Raw genomic sequence first — 26509 nt, forward strand, 5'->3', positions numbered from 1 at the left:
TTTTTGCAGCTGCCAAATGAGTACTATCTCCACCAGGGGTGGAAGGGGTCTCGTTTTCTTCACTGTATCACAGGAAAATGCTATATTCACCTGGGGTGAAACGGGCTTTGCCTTCTTCCTCAGCTGAACAGGTACAGGGTAGAGACAAAGGAAAGCAACAGATGCATGAGGAGGGCCCTACTGCAGGGCAAGATAGGGATTTTGTTTTGGTTGAGGAGGATGTCATTGATTTGGGCTCTCAAAGCTCAAGACTCAAGGATATGATTATTAAGGAGAAGGAGGCTGAAATACAAGCCTTATCACTTAACCTTGAGAGAGCCAAATGGATCATCAACTTTCTTGAGTAGGAGAATAAGCAACTTGAAGACAAGTAAGCTATTATGGAGCTGCAAACAATTAGAGAAAATAGACAAGTGGCAAAGAGAAGAAAAATCAAGATGACATCCCTTGAGCAAGAAATTGAGGCTAACCGAGAATCATGGCTGGAAAGAGTGAACATCCACCTTGAGAAGATGCTTGATAAATCTAACGAAGAAAAGAAAATGATGTGCCATATGGCTTATCATTACTTAGCTCGGAATAAAATTTGCAAGACAAGGATAAATAGCCTAAAAGCCAAGTTAAAGAGAGCCTTGACAGCCAAAAAGAACAAGATAAACTTAAAATTTTGGCTGAAGCTTCACTAGCTCATCAAAGAGGTTAGTAAGCTTGCCTCTTGCCAAATCTGAAGAAATTTTGGGAAAATTTTGTCATTTCACAATTTTGTAATTCAAAACACAGGAATTTCCAGCTGATGTCGACGCTGCGCATTGAGTTGGCTCAGTGTTTTGTAAAATGGCTTGCATTTTTGGATTCCTCATGGAAAAATAAGGAAACCCAGAAATTTTCATAAGATTTGGAGGAGATCTGGGTCACCTAAAGGGCAAAAAACACCTAAAAAATGCCCTCTCTGCCACTTTTGGACCCACAAGAACTAGTCTTGGGAGGAATGACTTTTGAAGTCTCAAATCAACTCCAAATCAGAAAATTCAAAGTGTTCTAGAAACTAGACAAGCAGAGCTTTCCAACAAGCTATCTTGGGCCTGATTTGGTAAAGTGGAAGGCCTCCAAAAGTAGCCTTGAAGCGGCACCATGCATCAGGCTCATGGTGTTGTGCATCAAGCAAACTTTTGCCAATTTTGCCTAAAAACTCATAATTTCACCCAGTTTGACTATCAGTTGACTTTCTCTATTCTCCTTAGTAAATTTGTGATGGTAAATGATGTAATATGATGTAAATTTGATGAAAAATGACTTGAGGGGGTAGATACATCAGTTAGAGGTGGTTTGAGGTTGAACGGATCGGTTTCCATAGTTTTAGAGGCAAGATGTTCCATTGCCTATTTTCTAGTTCCTAGTTTAGATGTTGTTGAAATAGCTCCTTGACTCATGGATTGGACCCCCAATCGCTAGAATAGGTGGTTTGATGCCTATATTATGTACTTTCTTAGTCATTTGTAAAGGTTGGACTCTTGTGGATGCATTGAGCTTTATTGTAAATCACTTCTACAGTTTGGCAAGGAAATGAACTAGGGTTTTGTAGCATTTTGTGGGATTCTTGTGGTAATGTATCTTGACATTGTTTATTCCTCTATTATTTAGTTTCTCTTATGTGTATATGTTCCAGCATCTATTTCTTTCTTCATAACTAAATGAATCAAGATAAATACGTGGAATCCATTGATATTCAGTGCTCCGCCTTGAGGATACATTTAGTTTTTAATGTTTTCTGTTGTTTGAAGAGGACTCATGAACCTTGCATGCCCTCTCCAACTCCTCATTGGTCTTAGACTTACCATCACATCCAATTCAATGTGCCAAAACACTTGCCTACCTCACCCCATAGAAACTCCTGCAAATCTGAGTTGATTTCTCGGACCCAAAACTACCTTCTCCAATTGATCCAGCAACCAAAACATCAAAATCAAACAAAATCCTCTGACCTAATATACCTAGCCTAAAATCAACATTTATTTGCAGTCATCTGAAGCCCTATTTTCCATATTCTAATTGAGATTGACAAGGAGAGAGCCTTCTCCTGACCTGGTAGGGCTAGCTACCAGGTTGAGCATGGTTTGATGTTACCCTAAACCTACCTTTGTTCAGCCTGAGGTAGATTTCGGCACTAACAACTTCAAGGTTTCAATTGTTTTTTGTGATGAGGATTCCCTTTCAAATCTGGTCAACTCTTCCTACATGTGCATAGAGATCCGCTCCCTATATTAAGCCATAAAATCTGCCTCTTTGTTATGTAATTAATAGTAACCTCTATTAATTGTCTCCTCATAATAGGATTCTCCTCCCCCTACTCGACCCATTTTTCTAGACATTTAGATTGGAAACCTAGGGACTATACAAGGAGTTTAAAACTTTATTCTACTACTAAGGTTCCACTCCTACTATAAAACCTTGCCTATAGGATATCCAAAAAAATGAAATTCATGTATATCCTATAGGCAAGGTTTTATAGTACCTTGCCTAGCAAAAGGAGTACGTGGTTTCGAGTACCCAACACTAGTTGATAAATATTTCACTTGCTTGTAGTAGCTAGCTTCCAAATGTTTAGTTTCTATCTATTTATTCTAAAATGTCTTATGTAATTCAAGCGGAAAATACTCTGCCTAGTCGTGACAAAAAAATATCCTACCTATCCAATAAGTTTCGAAACGATAGGAGCGACTCCTGCTGCTAACCCACCCAAAGAGAAATGAGCACTATAAACATTAAGTACAAAATAAACCTTAGTACTACACCTGAGCATCCATTCTTCCACTTTCCATACCACACCCAGCTCCATGAGATCTTGGAAACATTTCCAACAATATCCTAATTCCCCCTGAAATCCAGTATCCTCACGCAACCCTAAAATTATCATCCATACTAGACCAACCACAACCTGTTGCTTCCATTATCCAATGAATCACAACCAAACACTTTGTCCTTCAGATCCCTTACTTGGCTCCCCTTCCAAATTATTAACAAATAAACAACTAGTACGACATTCCTAGGTTTGCCTAGTAACGCAATTAGGAAGGCATAATTCCCCAAATAGAATTGGGAAAAGAAGAAATCCACACAAAACCTACATAACCATATTTATTTTCTAAAAAGAAGTTATATGGATGGAGTTGAAGGAGGAATTCCCGTAGTTTCGTGAGGTGATTAGGAAATTTCTATTTCAAGACTCGTTCGTTCAACTACAAATTGTATAACCCTAAATTTAGATAACTTATTAGCTCATAAATATGGAGGGTTACTATGATAGGGCCACCAAAAAATGTACACATGTTCTTCTTGTTTAAAAAAATGCCCTTTGGTTCTGAAGTTCTCCACCCTCTATAATTTTCCTTCGGTCTATTTGATTCTATCCCCACGATGATTCGTTATCCACCTTTGGCCGAAAAACACCCCAATTTATCACCACCTCTCTCTGAGTATGAACATCAAGTCAATAATAAAATTGCAAGAATGTTTGACGTTGATTCCATTTTCCCTCGTACATTGTGATCCACCTCGCTCAATCCTTCGCAAACCTTTCATCTGGTCTAAGGTTGGTGAAGTTAATGGTATTTTCATAATAATTACATGTGGAGGGGGTATGTTTCCATATAATCCAATCTATTGGGAATGGGGGAAAATCATATCATGCCCTTCCACCTCCTTTGCCCCCCCCACACTTCTGGTCACCCCATCTTGGGAGTATTTATGTTCATGTTTAAGGAAGTATAAAAATTGCATAGATTGCATTACTATTTAAATTTCATAATTTTATTTACACATGAATATAAAATTAAAATGAATTTAATATTAATATTAAGTTGTTATAATAATTAAATCGTTTAATCCTCATCGAATGTGTAGGTTGCAGCGGTTAGTGTTAGGGTTTGTAAATTTTCATTTAATTTTGGGTAGCATTCTTAGGTCAGGTTGCATTTCCTACAAGTGTTGAGTGACCAAAATGAACTCCCCATAGTAGGGGGTTGGGTGCCCCTCTTTTAAAAATGTTTTGTCGGCGAATATGGAAAGAGGTGATGAAAATTTGGGCAAACATGGATCCAATGGGAGTTCTAAAGGAATTCGAATTATAGGGGCACAATGGCAAGTCAGTCTTCGAGGAAAATGTTTACCAGATGTGACTAGAAACCCAAAACTCATCATCCCTCTAAAAATTTTGGAGGAACATCTTAAGAAAATGAAATACCATGCTTTCATAGGCAAATTTATGTGAGGATGACCAATATAAAAAATATTTAGAAAGGTGGATACAATAGAAATGACATCCCAAGGAAGAAGTGGATTTAAAATTAGTGCAATTTATTTTTTGCATAGTTATTTTCTTTAGCTTCGAGGATAAGAATAGCTTTTTTGAGGAAGGTCCATATTCTTTTAATAATGCAGGGTTGTATATGCGACATTGGGAAGAATTATTTAATGTAGACAGGGAACAATTTTTGGTAGCACCTGTATGTGTCTGACTCTATTCCCTTCCAGTGGAGTTTTGGATTCTACTAATCTTGGAGGGTATTTGGAGTACTATTGAAGGTTTCAGTGGTCGCCAAAAGAGGCAGAAACATTTCTTAAATGAGGCATTGTATTTACATAAACATTTCTTAGCCTTTACCGAAGTCAATTGACTTAGAGCATCAAGGGCAGGTTTAGTCCCAACAATTAGACTATGAGTGTGTACTGTTTCGGTGTTATCACTCTAATGAGTACAATCATTTTTTTAGAGATTATATTATTAGGAAGAAGGAATAATATTTTTTAGGGTTGGTAACATTGAATGAGGGCTTTACTAAAGTCACACATAAGCATCAGAATACTAGAGGGAAAAAGTTCTCTCATCCCTAGAAGAAAGTAGATGAAAATAATGCATTTGTGGTTCTAAATTGTATGGAGGAGGATATCTCTCTTCGTGATGATATTATTATGATTAACATAGTGTTGGAGGCCCTTAGGTACAAACACACTCAAAAGAAGAAATTGTTGGATGAGTAGATGAAGACGGAGGATTTCTTAGGCATTGCAAGGATAAGTGAAGCTATATTGTTAATGAAGGAGAACTTGGATACTCTTGAAGAGGAGGAATGATATTTCGCTAACATCATTAATTTCTAGGTGATGCCATATCTTTTAGAATTTCTGAAGGATCAAAGGGAACTTTACAGAGAGGCATTTCTACATTAGAAAAATAAAAGGGAACCACACATGGCATGGAGTAGCGACACTAGATATTTACTACTTTCAAAGGATAAAGGTAAATATTTTCTAGTGAAAGATGTTAAACAGAAATGTAGCAAAATGACACATGAAATCCTCTATAACATTAGTCAACAATTAATAAACTTTGGGCAAGTAACATTGATCTCAAACTTCTTTCATTCTTCCCAAAATCTATCTCAATGAAAATTTTAAAGTGGAACATTTTGTGTATCAATAGTAAGCATGAGAAAATGTATTTGATGGAGTAGATAAAGTCTAAAAAGATAAACTTGGTTATTTTATAAGAAACCAATGTTTCAATGTGAAAATTACGAGAAATAATCATCAAATGCTTGAGTGGATGTGAAGTGTTGGCTATTGATGCTCGAGCTAATGCAGGTGGTTTAGCAATTTTATAGAATAAACAAGAAGTAATTTCCCAACACTATATGAGCAACCCTTGAATTTTGACAGGATTATTTTGATGTCTTGGTTCGAAGAAAACAATGATTTTGATGGAAATTTATGGTTCCCATGTGGGAGGGGAGAAGCTGGAATTATGTAAAAACTTGAGGCATATAGAAGTCTCATTCAAGATGATGTCCATATTTTTGGGGTGATTTAAACCTTATAAATCATTTGGATGAGAAGAAGGGTGGGGTTTGAATATTGGATTCAAAACCTTACTCATTTATGGAGATTATTGATAATTTAAAGATAGTGGACATCCAAACATTGAATAGTATTTTTACTTGGAATAATGGAAGGTGGGGGGGTGGGGGACATCAAGTGGTAAGATAAATTTATCATTTCTTGACTTCCAAGGAAGTTATTAATAGGGACATTTTTCTAGAAGCGCTCATTCTTCCTTGCCTTAGCTCAAACTATTGGTTTGTGAGGTTGGAGATTAACCTAAAAGAAGCCCCGCAAATAGACCTTTCCACTTCAAAAGTTCCTTGCTGGAAGCCCTAATGTTTTGGAGAAAACTAGAGAATGGTGGGGTTAAATTAAAGTGAAGGGAAGGAAAAATATTCATACCTTCAAGTTAATACTAAAATAGTTGGAATCTAAGATCAATCTTTAGAGAAAGAAATATTTTAGATATAGTTTCAAGGAGAGACAATTGTTGGAACATCAGATGCAAGAGATTTAGTAGAGAATGATGGTATAAGGTCGCACTATAGGCCTAGGGTTGGAAGAAAGAGTCATATTGAATAAGTTAGAATAGAGAAGGTAGCAAGAAGAGACGCTTTGGACGAAAAAAATGGGAGTTTTATGATTAAGGGGGGATGAGAAGAAATCCAATTTTTTCAACAAATCCATGATAAAGCACGAACACTTCCATAAAAAAATTTAAATCACAAGTAGAGATGGCTTTAGGAAAATTCAACATAATTAAATTGAAGTATAATTGATCACTTATAGAATGTATTTTCTTTCTAAACCCCCCTCTTAATAGGAAACCAACTATTACCAAGGTGGGGTCATGTATCCAAGTCTTGTTAGAAAGGATAAAAATGAAGCCTTGATGAGGTTGATCACACTCCAAGAAGTTGGGGAAGTGATAATGGTTGATGGACCTCACTAATAGGTATATAATCAGTGCCATCTAGGAATCCTTTACCATATATTTACCTCTTTCCTTGAATTTGATAACACCTTTTTGACTATAATCTGTTTAATTAGGAAGATTAAAGGATGTTTGTTATATCTTGTGGCCTAACATGATTAAGGTGTAAGAAAAGGGTGAATTTATTACGTAGAGATATGTTGACAGAAGTTGAAGGAGATGTAGGAGGATTTTCCCTTTCATTTAATCACCTATGACTTGACTTTCTCCCCCTGTCTACTCAATTAGAGTTTGAGGATCTCTTGAACAACTGATCCACTCAAGGACTATGAGGATCAAAGGGAGCTAGATCCACCTTTCTTGGGATTTTGGAGGGAAGTAGCCTTCCTTACAAGGAGCTTTCCCCCTGATCCACTTTTGTATAAATAAGGGATCCCAAGGGTCTAGAAGGATTTGAAATTTTAAAGAAGAATAGTGATTGTTTAGTCTAAGAGGTTGTACTTGTCATTTTTAGCTTTCATATAATGTACTTGAGAACTGTTTTATATAAATGAAGAGCATATTTTCATATTAAATTTGATTTTTTTTAAGAGGATCGAGTCCTCTTTGGTTAGGTCCCATCCCAAAGGATCTAGTCTCTCTCATTTGTGTATTTTATTATGCATCTTTCTTTTTGTATGTAGATTAGCAATATTTCCTTTTATTGCATGTTTTGTTTATATAAAAAGTTTCCTTTGCTAATTCATCAATCACCTCTCTTGGAAAATGTGGTTTTAATCCCCTGATTGGAAAGTATAAGAATATATGTTCCATTTTTCATGTGTTAGGAAGATCTTGAATAAAATTCAACTCATCCTTTCTCTTCTAGTTTAATTTTCTGGAATTGACATTGTTAGCATGATTTAGATGTTTTGCAAGGTTGCGTAATATTTTTGGTGTATAGGTCATGCTATTGGATTACAGGCAATAAAAATACCATTCCCAATTTTGACCCTACTATCAACACCCTCCTTCCTCCCTTGAGACCTTATTCAAAGACACTAATCATTGTGAGTTCATTTCAACTTTTCTTAATGCCACCATGTGCATTTCGCCTTGCGCAAGAGGGGCCCCTAAGGGGTACTAAGGTTGGAAAGGACCTCATACAACCTTCTTCCTTCCACTATTATTCCTCACCTTAAAACCACTTTCTAAGCCCTCAAAAAGCTCTCAGATTCAATTATGTAGCAAAATAGGGAAAAATCTACCATATTTTCCCTCTAAGCTTGATTTCTAAATTTTGACCGTATGCAATGAACCTTACGCTATAAAACCAAGTTTGATGATAAAAAATAAAAAACAAGATTTGTATTTTCACCATTATAATAAATTTATGCAATTAGTGTTAGTAAACAAGTTCATGAATTGAATGATACATGGATGCTTTACATCATTACTTTTTAAGATGATTAAAAACCAAGTTTGAGGAAAACAAATAAAACATAGGATTTCTCTTTTCACCGCTGCAATACATTTATGAAATTAGGGTTAGAAAAAAAGTTCACGAATTGAAGGATACATGAATGGTTTACATGATTACGTTTTAGGATGATTAATCTCCTTTGAATATAGTGATTTGGAGTTGTGTTATGTCATTTATTTTATGCAATTAGAATAGGTTTGCTTTCCTTGTCTTTGGCTTTATGCAATAGGTTAAAGCTTTTATTTCAAGTATTTCTATTTCTACAATTAAATTAGGTTTCCATTCCTACAGGTAGATTAGCATTCACATTTCCTGCAAGTAGATAAACATTTACATTTCCAACAAGTAGATTAGCCTTCACATTTTCTACAAGTAGATTACTACTTACTTTTGTGAAACATTTCCATTTCTTGCAAATAGATTAGATTTTACTTTTGGTGTAACATTTTCATTCTTGCAACTAGGTTAGGATTTCCTTTCTGCATCATCCTTTCATTCGTGCAAAGTATGGATTTAGTTTGTATAATGGTATTTTTACACATTGGTTCGGTTGATTGGATTAGAAGGAACTTGAGTAGAGCCTAGCTTACGGTGTATACAATATTTAACCTCTTAAACATTGTATGAACCATAGATTGATAAATTAACACTAGTAGCGCTAGGAGTTGCAACATCCTTGTTGCAATAATAGAGGTCATCAATGATCATGCCTCAAAACAAAGTGTGTAGCCTAGATGATTACACCACAAATTTTTCCATGTTTGTTATAGTTTTCTAGGTGTTGGGATTCATCAGGTGGTGGAGGAATCTAGAAATATTCAGTTGATGTGGCGAGGCTTGAATGCCACCTTTATCTCTTTAATCCCTAAGGATGGAAAATATGAAGACCCTTGTGAGTTTAGACCCATTTCATTATGTAGTTTAATTTACAAGGTAATTACTATGGTTGTTGTTAATTAGCTAAAACCATTATTGAGGGTTCTTATTTATACTGAAAAAACAATATTTGTGGAGGGTTGTTAGATATCAGATGGAATTATCACAACCCATGAGATCATCCACTCACTAAAAACTCAAAATAAGCTAGGTATGATGATAAAGATAAATATATGCAAGGCTTATGATAGCATTAGTTTGGATTATTTCTTGTAGGTCCTTGATGCCTTTGGATTCTTCTGGTAAAGGAATTATTGGGTGATATCTCTCATATCTACACCCTTATTTACTATATTTAGCAATGGATCTCCTTCCATAAATTTAATTTGTCACGTGGGCTCATGAAGGGTGATCCATTGTCCCCTTTCTCGTATAATTGGCTATGGAGGGATTGGGACAATTCTTCAAGGATTGTTTTTCTAGAGGTTTGATGAGAGGGTTGCCAATATTTCATGAAGGCCTTCCTATGACTCACTAATAATTAATTGATGATATTTTTTTATTTAGCCATCCTAGCATCAAAGAAGTGAATGTAGTTCATGCACTTCTTTAAAATTTTATGGGATCTTGAAGTATGCTTATTAATAATGAGAAAACAAATATATTCCTTTTCAACTATAAATAATCAGTTTAGTGTCATTTGGAGCAAGTGTTGGAGTTTCAAATAACTTGCCTCCCATCTAAGTACATGGGGGTTCCATTAGTTGTAAATTCAAAAATAATTTCTTGTTGGAAATACCTTCTGAAAAATCTCATCAATAGAATTAATAACTAGACATTTTGGGCTATGAATTTGGTAGGGAGATTAACACTCACTAATTAGTGCTTCAGGCCATATTGTTATATTAGTTGTGATTCATTTCTGCAAAAAAATATATTTCGAAGGATTTTATTTCCAAGTGGAGATACTTCTTGTGGAATGGGTGTAACAAGGTGAGGAATTCGTCACTAGTGGCATAGGATACCCTATGCTTTCCAAAGTTGGCTGGGGTTTGGGCCTGCGTGATAAAAACACTTTAAGTACCACCCTAGGGGATAAGTTATGGTGGAGATGGGTGTTAGGGAGAGATGAACTATGGAAACATATATGGATGAAGAAATATGCCCCTCTCATGTCCCAGGAGGAGAGGTTCATATGTATCTTGAAATTATTAGGTTTAGTTCTATGGATGTGGGCTCAAGAAAATTGTGATGTATTGAAAAAATATGTTTTTTGGGAGGTGAAAATGGGAGAATACACATTGTTTTGGGATGATACTAGTAACTCCCATGTATGTCTAAGAGGGAATAAATTAGAACTATAAAAATGTTTACAACTTCTTTCGTAGCTATGAAGGTTATGAATTATTGGAAGATATGGTAGGATTCAATGCTATGACATTTGTGGAAGTTCAAAGAGTATTAGCCCCCATCATCCCAAGAGTTTCCATGGAAAAGTCTAATGTAGGAATTGGTGGAAAGAAAGATAAGAATTTATTAGACCTAGATAAGATATGATGGGGCTTGACACCTATTGGCATGTGAGCTATGAAAGAAACATATTCCCTTCATGCAGGTCACTCAAATATAGAGAAATAATTAATTTGGCAAAAGATGTGGAAGGAGATAAATGCTATAATATTTAAGGATAAAAGAAGGAATGTAGCAGTAATTGAAGAAGTGATCATACAGGACATAAGAGAAACATTATTAGCAGTCTCTTGGTTAGTGGAAAATTTGAAGGTAGGCAATGTTGAGGCAAGGATTCTGAAGAAACTGGAGCTAGAAAAATAGGTCAGCTCCCCCCAATCATACAACACATATGAGAAACATTATTAGCAGTCTCTTACTCAATGGAAAATTGGAATGTAGACAATGTTCAGGCAGAGATTCTAATGAAATTGGAGCTAGAACAGAAGGTGAGCTCCACCCAAGAGAATTTATTTAAGGATTTGAATAACAAATCAAAAGTGTTTTCTCTCCTCCTCTGAGAGGCTTTGTTAAACTAAACTTTGATGTATTATTGAAGGGAAATACTCAAATTGCTAGTTTTGGAGGTGTGTTAAGGGATTGTAATTCTTCAACTATGAGAGTATTTGTGCAACATTGTCGATTGATTATTAATAACATGGCAAGTTTTTGGTGTTAGAAAAAGGTCTTCAAATATCCATTCGAGAGGGTTATCGATTATTATAGGTTGAAAAGGATTCTCAGATTGCTATTCATTGTGTCCAACAAAATATCAATGGCCAACCCCTAGGTAAATTAGCAAAGGGTTGTTGGATGGAGTGTATAGTTGTAAGAATTCATGTGTTACTTATAAATATGGAATATGTAATAGTCCTTCCCTCGAATATATTGAGCAACACAATTCTTGATTTCATGGAAAATTTTGTTTGTTAGTCTTGAGATAGCGAGTTGAATGTGAGTTGACCTTTCTCTTTTTAGATGGAAGGAATAAAGTCTCTTCAATGTTTGCTAGAGAAAGATATGGAAGACCTCGATCGGGGTGCTATTTCTAATTTTATGGACTCAAAGGAGGTTGTGCCCGCCACCTCCTAAGTGTACTTCTCATTTAAGAGGTGAAGGTCATGGCAAGAACCAACTTGTGGAAGCACAAAGGGTTATAGGTGGAGTCACTTTCTTTAAATGGCATTTCCTAGCTTGGTTTTTGAGTCAAAAGAGGCAAGTGTAAGTGGAGGTGAGGGTAGGCCCTTTACCTCCATTTGTTTCTTTATAATTATCTTGATGGTTTATAATCTAACAAGGTACGAAGAAAATTTTGTGAAGATTTGTATTGTTGTTGGAAATGGCTTTCAATTGTGCAACCAAAGTATTATTTTTGTGCTAGAGAGAAAGACATTTCCTATTTCTTATGCAATCTTCCATTTTTTGGTTTTGTGTCATTTATGTAGTTGGTTAGCTCAACATCTATGTCTACTTGTTTTGTTATGGTTAGTTAAGTCCTTGGTTGTGTTTAATGTTTTTTGGGAGACTCTGAGTCATAACCCTTGTAAGGTATTGAACTATAAAGTGTTTTTAGTATCGAGTAAGGTCCTGTTGAGATATTGTCAAAATTTTCTGGGTATTTTTCTAGTTTATATAACTACGCTTACCATTCTTTGCATCTTCATTTCTGTGTTAAGTAAGATCATAGGGGAGTCTCACATTATTTTAAGGAATTATCGACTCTTGTGTGTCATGGTTCTGAACTGTGGGGAGTTTGATAATTTTATGGATTTTGAACCAATAGTTTGGAAATTGGGTAATGACATAGTGGTTTTTAAATATGATTATCAAGGTATTGTGTCTAATCCTTCTTCTTTCTTTTTTATCAGACATGAAACATTTAGTAGTTGTTCTAATTTTTTCATTTCTATGGTACTAATGCCTCCTAGACAGAGAATGAGTAGCATTAGCGGTGGAGGAGGAAATTATAGTTTGTGGAAAAAGAGGGTTCATCCTTTTCATATGATTTAGTGGTTATTTTCTTTAATGCAGTCCCTTCATATGTGAGGAAATAAATTCAAGCGTTGGAAAGTCAATATGGATGGGATTTCCCATTCCATTCAGATTTTGAATTGATTGGTGAAGATGGGAAGTGTGTGCTTGATCCTAAAAAATATAGGAGTAGGAAGCTATACTTTCTAAATACTCTTTCTTTACATCATAAAGCGTCAACCTTATTATGGTTAGTATTCAAAGACAAGAAGGTGGAAAATTACAATTTTGTGTCCTCACTGAAGGACATTAAACGTATGCTCCCTAATCAAGGGTTGCTTGGATAATCTTGATTCTCATTTGCCGAGTGTAGAGGGAATTCTTTTGAGTTACTCTACCTCTAGAGACCTCATGGATCCTTCAATCTCTAGTGCTTAGGCTCTAGCTACAATATCCTCTCCAAATCATGAATAAAGATGGTGAGCTATCAATTTTTAGCAGTGTCAAATGTGAGCAACAAGGTATGGCTTCTTCGCTAGGTTCCTCATTATGTTTTGGCTTAGGCGAAAGTTTTCAAGGACATATTTTTGGTTGGCGTTCTGGTTTGTAATGTGGAGAGTTGTTTCTCTATTATGATTTTTTATACAACTCTCGATTACTTGGTATTATATATGGATCCATGTATTTTTGGAGGAATCTATGATTTTATTGATGGCTCCTTATTCGTGGTTTTTCTCTATGTTCTGAATTTGTAAGATGTTTAGTGGTTGGTCTTATATATGTTAGTGCGCATATTGGTGACTTCCTACTTGACTTTCCCACCATGAGCTTGTTTTTTCCTATTGTTTCTCTGGGTTCTAAATTTGGAAGGTGTTGATATGTTTGATGGTTGAAATTCCTGGAATGAGGTTTTGTTTTCATATTATTCTCTGAGTTCTGAACGTGAATTGTGATGATATCCTCTCTTGTAGGAATGTTTTCATTGGGTCAATGAGGCTTGGTCTTGTCTAGGAATTCTGCTTTATTTTCATGTAATCAGATATTAGAGAGGGGTCATGCACTCTATGGCCTCTTAACTTGATGGCTTAAAAGGTTTGTGATCAAAGAAGAGATGTTTTTTTTTGCGCCTAGTTTCAAATTATCCTTTATGTGTTTATTGTGGAAATGGATTGTATTAGGACTATGGTGCTATTCTTTGATGAAATGGATCAAGCGTTCTACTTTGTGCTCTTGTTGTAATTTGATTTTTGGGATATTTCAGTTTCTATTATAAATTGTTGTGTGAGATCTATAAAGAATGCTTTGTATCTTTGTTTTTCTTATGAAATACAAATTCTTAGTTTACAAGAAAACAATTATTATAAAAATTAAAAAATCACATAGATTAAATTTCTCTTTAAATTTGATATTTTTCTTTACATATGAAATTTAATTTCAAAGTCAAAATGAATTTATTATTAATACTACATTGTTATAGAGATATCAACCTAGCATTTCTATTTTCATTATGTAGCTTTTCTATTTATTTACATTACTTTTATAATTTTATTTTTTAATGGGTTATATATATATATATATATATATATAGGTTTATGATATATATTAATCACATATCTATTATAATGATGATCAATGAAGTTAAGTATTGTAATGTCTTACTTGGATTCAAGCTTTGAATGATATATGACTATGGTGTATATTAACATTTTTTAATGTTTTTTTGCTAATTATATTTTTATCAGATTGTATTTTTAAATTTGATGATGCAATTTTTTTATGTTATACATATAGAGTTCATACAAAGAAAGAACTTAGTGAAAATATCTTCATAAAAAAAACCATTTAATAGGAATCTGTCTCCTGTCATTTAGGAAGAAAAATATAATTGCAATAGGGTTTGAATGTCAACCATTCATAAAGTGTGACCAATGTCAGTTTCATTGGAACCATGACTCATGATATTCTAATGAAGCAATGATATTATATAGGTTTATGATACCCAATATATTAATCACATATCTATTATAATGATGATCAATGAAGTTAAGTATTGTAATGTCTTACTTGGATTCAAGCTTTGAAGTGATTGATATATGACTATGGTGTATATTAACATTTTTTAATGTTTTTTTGCTAATTATATTTTTATCAGATTGTATTTTTAAATTTGATTATGCAATTTTTTTATGTTATACATATAGAGTTCATACAAAGAAAGAACTTAGTGAAAATATCTTCATAAAAAAAACCATTTAATAGGAATTTGTCTCCTGTCATTTAGGAAGAAAAATATAATTGCAATAGGGTTTGAATGTCAACCATTCATAAAGTGTGACCAATGTCAGTTTCATTGGAACCATGACTCATGATATTCTAATGAAGCAATTTTCACATTTTTGTCGATTTCCTAGATGTCAACACCAATGTAGCTATTTGTAGATTGTTCAATTTTTGATTCATTTACCTATACACATGTCCAAATATTAAATGAGTAATTACTTTTATTTTTTTTTCTGGGTGACTTATGCTTTGCAAGAAAGCACGTAATTTTGGATTTTGTAAGACTATGTTATCTAGTTTATTATCGATTTTGAATCACGAGAGATATGAATCTAAAATTTATTTTTTTTTCTAGCTAGAAAGGATTAGTAGGAGAGTTAAGACCATTAAGTCAATGAAAATATTAGTAATTGATGTCGACCTTATACGAAAGGAGATAAAGTGAGAATATGAACATTAGATGATCCCCTAACACCTCAATGGAAGGGTCACTTTGAGAAACCACATTGAATAAATATCATGGCTTATCATGATGAATTTGTATGTCTATTTAAGGTTTTAGAGGGATATTTTTCTTAGATTGTGGACAAGCATTCAATATTGTGATACTTTGGATAAGAATCATTACTATGTAGAAGCAAAATGATTAGTGATGTGATTTTGCCCAATCCATAAGACCCTAGTGATGGTGAGAGAAAAAGCCTTATTATTTCTTCAGGTGCTTGGTGTTCATCCAAGAAAGGAAAACATCATCAAAATAAATTGCATCCCACACACAAGGCATCATGATTATCAATTGGATTTCTTTCTAGAATAGTTTTGTAAAAGAGAATTCAAGGAGGAGGTGAATAGTTCTTTCAACTTATATACAATAAAGATAACACCTACCTTGACCATGGAAGGATATATTTTGAAGGATATCCAATAAAGGGGATTTATTATGTGGAATGTGTCACATGAGAAACTTTGACCTTGTTGGAATTTGATTGTACAAATATCTTTCCCCCACTAAGCTGCATGATTATGCCTATTTTGTTGTGTAAGTGTAACCAATCTTTAGAATCTAGCATCTCCATTGACTTTCCAAATAATAGAACCATTTTGTGACTTTTTAAGAAGATATTGAATTCAATCTATAAGATAGTCCTATGGAATGTACTTAGACATTGTAAATTTGTCCCATAAATCATTTCCATGAATTAATCTCTAGACCCTCTTAGCAACTACACATTTTAAGAATATAAAATTATTCTTTAGCCCCCATCCCCCCAAGGATTTTGGAGTGGGAAATATTTTTCAAGAGGAAAGAACAATCAATTTTTTTCTTCACATATCATTTATAAGAAGTGAATAGAGAGTTGATTATTTTTTTCAAAGAAACCTTTTGGAATTAAACACAACTTTTACTCAATCTAGCATACAAGTTGGGGATGGCCAATCATTGCACCACACAAAAAATTTATTTTCAATTTTCACATGTACCCACAACTAATAATTTTTTTGATAGTCACTTGGTTTGAGAATAAAAGCTAAATATTTAAAGCCTGAACCAATTTCATCCAATTTAAATGAGAGAAGGTGGAAGAGTATGTTTTTCTAAGCTAGACATAAATGGAGGATCTAGATCTATTTATGCACATTCTCGAAGATTTGTAGAAAATATTCAGAAGTGCCTCCAAATGTTCAATGTATTCTGAGTCTCCTTTGTAGAAAACTAGGATGTCATCAATAAAATATATGTCAGAGATGAGATAGGGTTTGCTAATAGAGATGCCTTTTAGGTTTTCCTTATCCAAAGTGTTTTTTATCAATGTATTGAGTTCTTATACCACAACAAAGAGAAGGAGAAGAGAGAAACAAAATCCATATATTACCCCTTTCAACATCGAAAAAAGGAATTCCATCCCTATTGATTATTAGAGAAAAAGACGCTAATATAATACAACTCATAATCAAGGACATGAAATCGTGACATAATCGTACATGTATTTGAAGTAATTGGATGTATAACTAGCTCCCTTAAAAGAATTCCTTTGAGATATAAGCCTTATATATAACTTACATTTTACTCTTTGAATGGATGGATAATGGTCCTTCACTGGACAAGTCCAATTACATCATCGACTTGTATTCCCCTTAGGACTCCAAACTATTCTAGGGAGATGTGATCAAAGAGAATGTCCTTGAGGTAACCAAAAATGATTTTATCTATGACTTTGTAGATGGAGTTGTAGAGAGAAGTTGACCTAAATTTTTCAAAGGAAGATGGCTTGTTAGATTTTGGAATAAGGGTGATGAAAGTAAAATTAAAGGAAAAAAGAGTTGATATGGAGGTTTTTGGATAATTCCACTACTTTAAGCAAGTGAGACCCAAAAGTTAGAGAATGTGAGGGACAAAATTATAGAAAATTTAACATGTTGATGAACAATGTAGGTGAAGAGGATTCCTCAAAAAATGGTGATTAGAATAGATAGAACATATGTATCTTAGTATATGAATCTCTTTTTATGTTAACATCAATAATCAATAGTATGCATGTACAAGAGGGAAAATAAAAAAATTTTATTATGAAGAAATCCCAAGTGAAGTAGGTGATTGTACTAGAGACAGTGTTTTGGAGGCAGTATGCTATTAAAGGATATTAGATCGAGTATTTGTTGAAATCGAATGGAGGAAAAATTGATGTTAAAAGTTTGAGTGTTGTGGTATAGACTCAAATATTGTATTGTAATGTGAGTCACATGTGTTTGTAAGAAAGTTTAAAGGTCCTTGAAAAATATTTGCTTGGTATCTCCATGAATCGAATGTGTATGTACCTAAGTTAGCTGTGATGTAAGCCTAATAATGCATGTGTACCCATGTGAAATCCGTGGTAATATTAAGACCACTTTTTAGTGTAGGTTTGTGGTAATCTAGAAACCAGTTAGGAGAGGGAAGTGGAGAGGGATTATTGTACCATGCTTAAGGGTTAGCAAAGAAAGCCCAAAGCATGGTTGAGGGTAAGATGAAAAAACTTAGAGCATGGTTACAAGTAATCTGATAAAATCCAAGATGATGATGGTGGTGGTGATGTAGGGGGGTTTATAGGCACAAGTACAAGTATGCAGGTTGAATGAATCATGTACATGAAGGACATCCTAGTAGTTTGGTAGTTGCAATAGCTACGTACCCATGTAATCTAGTGGATGGTTCTTCCTTTATATGCACATCAACACCATAAAACTATGATGAAAATGCTAGGTTAGACCATGTATAAACATTGCTAATCAAGAGGATCATATACTATAAATGAAATCAAGTTCGGTATGGTAAATAATTCATTTATCCATTAAGGGGGAATGTTAAAGATAATAGAGAAATGAATATTCTAGAACGTTTTCAAGGATATATTTTAAAATATGTGGATTTCCACTGTAAAATTTATTTGACACTGAGTAAGAGTCCTTATCTCTTGAACTTTGTTATGGTTAACTTTTATTGTGATCCCATTGCTATAAATATAAGATTTTTGTTTATACCAAACTCAAATCTGATTTAATGTTATATTTGTTTCCTTATTTACCCATTCATCCTTCACGTCACCTGGATAAAGCCTAATTGCATACTTGGTACCATCTCCGACAAAAAATTAAGAGAAAATGTTGAGTATAGAATTTATCTTCTCAATATTAAGAATTAACGAAATAAGTTACATTGGGAACATCAACAATAAATGACTACAGTGAGAGTGAATGAAACTAGACTAACTGAAAGTGAAATAGGACACTTGGATGGATGGTTTTGACACCTAGGATGTGGTTGGAATTAGATTCTCCAACACTTGCCCTTAATTACAACCACACAAAAATTTAATTAAGATGCTTGCTAGTCTATGCCTCAGCTAGGCTTACAATTTAAAAAAATAGACTTCAACTAGATTTACTTTCTTCTTCTCTTCTTCTAGATCATGTAGCCTCTAAATTGTTTCAGATTTTTCTTCTTATTGTATCCTTCAAACATTAGTTTCTTCATTTTTTGGTGCAGGTTTTCCATTGTTCCATGTTTTCGAAGCATGCTCCAGACTTCTTCAAAAGTTGGCTTGTATGTGGGTTGTTGCCACATGCCATCTTTGTTTTGTGATCTTCATTATAAATTTGTTGCTACATAAGTTTATAACAAAAAATATTTCTTCAGGACTACAATACTTGAAATTTTCATTAATTTGTTCACCCTCGATGTTGTCCTCAACATTCATTTCTGCAACTTCTACGCAGACTTCATCAAGGCATGGTGTTGTAATCCATGCTTCAAGGAACTTTAACTCTTTTTTATAATTGGCTATTTTACCTGCACATTACAAATCAATGGCAAGTATAAAAACATTTGTAGATCCAGATTTATTGTGGACCTTATGCTCTGTAATGAGAGCTTTCTCTTGTTTTGCTTCCCTCTCAGCCTCTTCCTTTGTCTCTGTTTGCTTTTTGTGGGCTTCCTTCTTTGCCTTTGCCTATATCTCTGTATGTCTTTGTCTTTGTCTCTTCCACTTGGTTTTTAAATTTGAGTGGGATTATCTTAGCAAATAGAATCATGTCAATATAATGTTTTTGTTACATCATCTGCAACCATACATCATGAGGTAACAAGTCCTCATCAAATTTAATACCAACAAATTCAATTGCTAGATTAACCATAACCATGGCTACTCCAATGGAAACTTCATTGTCATCAACAAGCTTTTTGTTGGATTCACCAAATTGTCATCAACAAGTTCTGTTGTTGGATTTACCAAATTGTCATCAACAAACTTTTTTGCTCAAATCACAAAGTTGTAATCAACAAGTTTCGTTGTTGGAATCACCAAATTTTTATCCACTTGGGGTTGTGCACAATGGGATTGATGAGCATCGATGTGCTCCTTCTCTTCTTCTTTATAAAAATCATCATCCACTTGTGGCTAACCACACTGGGATTCAACAAACTTTTCATCTTCAACTTGAATACTACCTCTTACACAAAACTCCTCTTAAGGATATCTGAGGCCTCTTTGGTTTTCTTTGATTCATTCATTCTAGTTGTTGTTTCTCATCATCAGAAACAAAAATTCAAACATCTCTTGTTGCTATTTCGACTTTCTTAGCCTCTTAGCTTTTCCCATTTTTTTAGCGTTGGATGAATTCACCTCAACAAGCCAATCATCTTATAGACATAGTGATTAACTGCAATAAAAACATCTTTACGGTGGCAACTTCAAACAAATTAGACAGTCAACTATGTCTATGTCTTTGGCTCTCATTCATTATGGCAACATGTAGCAATGGTGGTTAAAGAATCTCAAATTGATTCATCTTGAATATAATCTTTATGTAAATTACTCACAAAAGCCATACTTCCAAAAATACTTTAACACGCCCGTTTTTTTTTAAATATGAAAATGCTCACTTAAATTTGAATAACGCTTCTTTTAATATGAGAGTGTCCACTTAAAAAAAATTGTATGGCCATTTAAAAATCACACTCTTAAAGCCCTCTTTGAAATCTAGAAGGGAATTTTAAGGATCTGTTGATACAATACGAAACCCCTATTCCTTTGTGTATTATACCAATCCCACTTCGCATTAAAAAAATAATGCATCCCAATATTCACAAGGCCTTTTAAAATATCCTTTAAATAAATCCTTTCCACGAATAAACCTTTCAAACAGATTTCGAATGACCATATGAAACACCACGAATGAACCATTGCAACAATTTTCATGAATTATCGTGGAGGTGGAGGGATTTTAGTCCATTTGACTTTTCATATAAATGACTTTCTTTGATTCTTCAACAAAAACGACTTACGACACCTTTGAAAATTCCTCTGCCTTTTTTAAAATGCCGAATCCTAGTTTACTCAGTTTTGCGATCATTAAAATGCCAAATCCTCGTTTCCGCAGTTTTGCGCACTCCTCATCGCATAGGGTGCGGAGATATGCCGAGTTCTTTTGGGTTGAGATGCAAAACTGAAGCAGTGATCTTTCTGGAGAGATGCGTAATTGATGTATTTATTTTTTACCGGTACGGAATTGAATTTGATTTTGTATTTTCTCTTCCATCTCTCACGACCTTTGTTTTCGTTTTTTTGTGATGCTCTTCTGGAGTTTTATGCGACCTAGTACTCTGGTACCATGATAAAGATTGAAAACTCCTTTGGGGAAGTTTGTTGTTTTCAACATTACTAATCAGTAAAATAATATTACATTGAGGACACCAACAATAAACTGAAGTAAATTGGACTAACTGAAACTGAACTAAGACATTGGATGAACAATTTTAACACTTAACTAGTGATTGGAATTAAATTCTCCAACACTCTCCCAACCCACATAAAAATCCCCATACCCAACAAGACACAGAGGTTGGCCAAAAGTACCAGCAGACGATCTAGGCAAGGCCCAAATCTGATGACCTTTATAGCGGATGGTGAGAGACTCAGAGCTGTCTAGCCACTCGTCCTTCACGACAAGATGAGTCCAAAAAAGCCTGTGCTATGTGTAGAAAGTGGTCCACCCTAGCGAGAAACGAGCCGAAAATGACTGCAGAGAAAAATAACCACAGGCCTGTTATATCATCACATGTGAAATATATTTCCACCCGTTTAAAATATTTTTAAAATTTAATAACAACAGGGCTCTTATATCATCACATCTGAAATATATTTGCACCTGTTTAAAATATTTCAAAATTTTTTGCATAATATTTTCATTTCTTTATTTCTGATCCATTTTCAAATAAAAAATTTAAAATAGCATTAAACACAGAATCTATATATTTCTATTTCTTTAGTTCTTGTTTGATTATTTAATATGAGGTCGTTGGTTAGTTATATGAAGCTCTGTAGTTTCTCAATGTTCGGGGAATGACATTTCCTGCAGGAACAACAACTGGAGGGAGCAAAGAAGTCGCTCCATAAGAAGGTAGGTGGAAAATTGAGGCCCTCGATATTGTCATTGTTCTTTCAAAGATATGAATCATGGAATAGTTTGTTTGCAAAGACTTCAAATGATGAAATGTGGTTCCTACGCCATACTATGGCGATGTGGAAAACAACAGCTTCAGTTGTCCGAACTGGGAGGAAAATATCCATGTGATCAGTATCCTATACCAATATCCGGCGCCTCGTGGCACTCTACTGCTGGAAACTATAACACTCACGTTCTGTCAAGGCATTGCGAACCGACTCTACATATTGGGTAATTCTTTCAATTCACTTTTGCTTTCAGATTTCTTGCCTCCTCACTCACACATGGCGTAATCTGTCTACAATTCTCTTCTGTTCTGATATACTTCTTTAGGAGTTGTATTTACGATTGATCAATCCCTGTTGAGTTTCTAAAACATGATTATTTAAGGCTAACACCAGATGCAGTAAATTTGTTCTGATTTTAGCTAATCATTTTCTGATTATCTTGGGGTCTTTCAATGTTCTAACCTTTGCGAATTCGAGTGTTGGGAAAGTGGATTTGGAAAATGATTAGTCATTCTTTTATGTAGCTATTTTGCTTTTGTTTTTGTAATTGATATTCGATTTTAGAACATTAATATGAAAACGATCTCAGTTTCCAAAAAATGCACCCCTGCCATTTAGCGTACCTCATCCGAATGGTCTCGTTTTCCTCCGAATTATATGCTCGTTTTGAACCGTATTTTGCACTGTTGGTTTATATAAGAAAGTTGTTCCGAAAAACTACAACCCTGTATTAGGGTTAAAGTGCTATTTCTGGCTTCCAGTGAACTGAGAACTTTTGCGATACTTCAAGAATGAATTCGGATTCGTTACGACCTTTGGTCTTTTTTATTAAGCAGGTGCCCGTCTGGCTCTACTGGAAACCATATTCCTGGCCATATGCAATCGGGAAATTACGACTGTCCGCTAATAGTTGCTGCGATGGAGGGTGACAACTCGTCAATTTAATCTCCTACGTTTATAATTTGTAAAGAGCATATTTAGTCGAACAATTGCAATAAGTTGATATATGCTGATAAGCATCTGTCAACCATCATAAAATATAGTGTATCCATTTATATCAAATGAACATCATGGTTAATGGTTATTATGGTTATTAGTATCTATTAAAATTAAATATCATTTTATTTAAGCAAGGGTTTTTTTTTGGTAGAAATCACATTAGAGAAATTTTTGCTCCACGCGTTTCAAATCAACAAGTGTGGTTCATCATCATGATCACATGAAGAGGCATGCCATGGTCTGCCTATTCATCTGGTGATGAGCCACACTTGTTGCGTAGGCCAAAACTTTCTCTTATATGATTTTTACCAAAAAACTTTGCTTAATTCGTTCTGGATCACAAAAGCTTGAATACAGAAATCATTTTATTTAATTAACACAACATTATTTTATTTATTTTAAAATTTTATTTTTATGAGTTGATATTTTTAGATAAATATGTTTAAATTATTATCATCAATTAAAAGGTTAGCTAAAGTTGGTATAGCAATAAAAAAAAGGTACTTAGAATAGTTTAAAATAAAGTAATTAAAATTGTTTAAAAGAAAGTATTTTTCATTGAGCTCACAAATTATTTATATTTATCTTGATTTACATGTTTTTTATTTTTATTTTAATAATATTAATTTTCAAGTTTACACAAGTTAAAACAAAATGATATTTTTAATCTTTAGTATTGGTATAAGTGGAGTTTCCTTTATTAATGTTTGAAGCAATTTTAAGAAGTCTTTTTGGTTACAAATGATTTATTTTGTTATTATATATTAATTATCTACTCATTGCTATGCTACGAAGGGAAGAGGATAGAGTAACATGTAGTGTCTTTAGTTTAAATATTTTATGGTATAAAGTGCTACTAGATTTGTTGTATCATTCTCCACTATTTTCTAAATATGAACTTCAATTGCAAGCTTCACACTTATCAAGATTATAATAACCTTTTGTAGCTTCCATTTATCCCTTTTCTAATGGCATATTTTCAATTATGCTTATAATGAAGACTAATTCCAACATACTTGTATAAGTCACTTCCTCTAAGTTTTTTTTCTTTTTGTGGAATTATAATACTTTTTCTTGTTTGTAAGGTTGGTTATTTTATTTGTGAAGAAGAGTTTTTATATGCCATTTTTCTTTGTGCTACTGGTCTGTGTCTCGAGAAACCATCCAAGTAACACATATTGAGTGTTTCAAGATTATATGTGTCCTATTTCAACATATTCACAGTCATAAAGAAAAAACGACTCCGATGAACATGGAGATACATTAAAGAAAAAATATAAAAGATTTATTTTCCGGAGCTATTACAGCCTAGACAATACCAAAATTCACTGAACATTGACTATTAAAACATAAAATTGGAGTTTCCATAAACTTGGAGAAGCCATCGACTAGGTCATGGGTACTAAGATCTGCTCAGAAGCACCATCTTTACACTGCCATCGAGACATGAGATATGATAGGCACAATGAACTAGCGTGGGTCTACCTCAAAAAACCATGACCGAGAATGCACAACGAACCATGATGAAGCCTTCCTAGCAAACATAACCATGACAAGTGAGCCATGACAAAGCATGCTCAACGAGTCATGATGAGGCCTCCTCGACAAACATGACCACTAAGAACTTCCACAAAAGTGCAGGGGAAATGACTATGTTGAAAGGATTCAAACCTTGTGCTACTTGCCACCAGCGATATAAAACCATTACCCAAATTTCATAGAAGAAACCACAGGATCCCTTGAAAGGAGAGACCAGAAGACTATGATGAGATTAAAATTGTTTGTTGATCGAAATGAGGCACAATATTGTCCTAGAGATTCAAATTGTCATTGAGCACCTTGGTGGCTAGCTAAGACATCATATCCACCATGCACACTCCGTTGGATGTTAATTGCCAAGCCAAGGGAGGATGGCAACAAAGAATTTCCAATTCTATGAAGTCCATTGTACACCAATGTATGGCCCAACCATTAGGTGGGTGGACATACTTAGGATCATGGGAATGGTGACCATGAATCAATCTGTTGGAGACGTTAAGAGTAACGGACATTTGTAATAAAGTAGGATTGCAATGCACCACGTTGGGAAACAAATTTAAAGAAGAATACAAGAAAAATATGATGCCACCACAAGACAACTTTAATGGGAGCCACTATGGATAATGATAAGACCACATAATGAAATTGTAAGTGATGAGAGGAGCAATGTACATAATCCCAGACTAGGTAATTACTTCCATCACACCGAAATTAATCCAAGCATGCAAACCTGCAAAGGACTTATGCCATGGGTTAGATGGTCACTTGATCAACACGTTCTCATCATGCTTAAGACATATGGATGAAGTGTGCACTCATTATGGGGGAAAGATCCTAGTTTGCAATGGAGAGACTGATTGGGAACCTCATGGGACCAACTCACGTCAAGTGAAGAACTGTCTTAGTCTAGAGCATAATTGGCTAGGTGATTTACAATATTATTCCTTGAACAACAAATATGAGACAACCTCAGAGCAAATATGTTCTTAGGAAAAGATCCAACTCTAGAGATGTGATATTCTATGCACCAACTACTTGACATTTTAAAACTAGATGAACCACATTGAGCCTTCCTCCAAATGGAGATGATGAGTAGTCATCCCCCTTCTATCAGAAGTTGATTGCAATTTCTCCCTAAGGGAGTGTTTAGAGCATGTTCAAGTGCCCATAACCTTGCTTCACTACTAGTAGTGAAGGTGAGATTTCCTACAAAAATATCAAGAATATTCCCTAAGTTGTTTATGAATACTCTACCGAAGCTAGAAAGGCTTGGATTGCCTCTCGAAGCCCCATCAAAATTAATCTTGATGAATCCTGGAGGAACAAGAGACCAAGGCAAGGGGCTTACCACACAATAGGAGGTAGAAAAGGTATAGGGTTGAAGGGACTTATGAGGGCTTATCCCAAGTTGACACATAATAGCTTTGTCAACAGGAAGGCATTACCAATCCTTAGAAGTCCAGTGTGAGGAGGCAATTGTCTCTTGAAGCTAGGAGAGGATTAGAGGTCAGAGAACCTATAGGGTAGATGAAGAATTTTAAAAAATTAAAGTATTTATTTCTTTATAAATATTTCATGTAATGAAGCATGTGATTGAGAGCAAAGCTCAATTGAGGATGGGGCTATTGAAAGGTGAGTTTGTAGGATTTTCCAATGCGACAGTGATATAGTGAGGAACCAGATTTGATCAGGATGGAACAATTATATTATTTTTCATCCATCTTGATGCATTTAAAGTGGAAAAAGTGGAGGAATCAATTCATCAGACCATTTTTATCGATGAGACCCAGTTTGGCAAACAGGTTCTGTAACATTTTAGGAGCATTTTGAGGCATCAAGAAACATTTTTTGGGGGTAAAAATTTATTGATTTTTCGCCACACCTTTTGATGCTATTCTATACATAGAGATATTTCTAGCAACGTAAGAAGTGTGTCAATCAGATCTTGTATGTGAAAATTACACCACTCAGAAGTTGACCTTCCTATTTTCACCACCATGGTTTGAGAGGATGTCTCGTCACCCCCCATTGTTCATGGAAAAGGGGCCAACCACATGATTATGATGTAAAAGA

At 34.4% G+C, this 26509-nt stretch overlaps 1 protein-coding gene across 2 annotated transcripts in view; it reads left to right on the forward strand.

Moving 5' to 3' along the window:
• Positions 1-23271, forward strand: part of LOC149261671 (agamous-like MADS-box protein MADS2) — a 396844-nt gene extending 373573 nt beyond the window's left edge. For both annotated transcript variants that reach the window (XM_089382179.1, XM_089382185.1), the window contains 3 exons: positions 21804-21845; positions 21982-22121; positions 22735-23271. In XM_089382179.1, coding sequence (XP_089238305.1) covers positions 21804-21845; positions 21982-22121; positions 22735-22843 — 291 coding nt within the window. In that variant the 3' untranslated portion in view covers positions 22844-23271. The remainder of the gene's footprint in view (positions 1-21803; positions 21846-21981; positions 22122-22734) is intronic.
• Positions 23272-26509: the final 3238 nt, after the last annotated feature.

This window comes from Pinus tabuliformis, chromosome 6 (genome assembly GCF_031772625.1).
Source record: "Pinus tabuliformis cultivar Carrire ecotype Pingquan chromosome 6, CPIR1, whole genome shotgun sequence".
Classification (NCBI taxonomy): Eukaryota; Viridiplantae; Streptophyta; class Pinopsida; order Pinales; family Pinaceae; genus Pinus; species Pinus tabuliformis.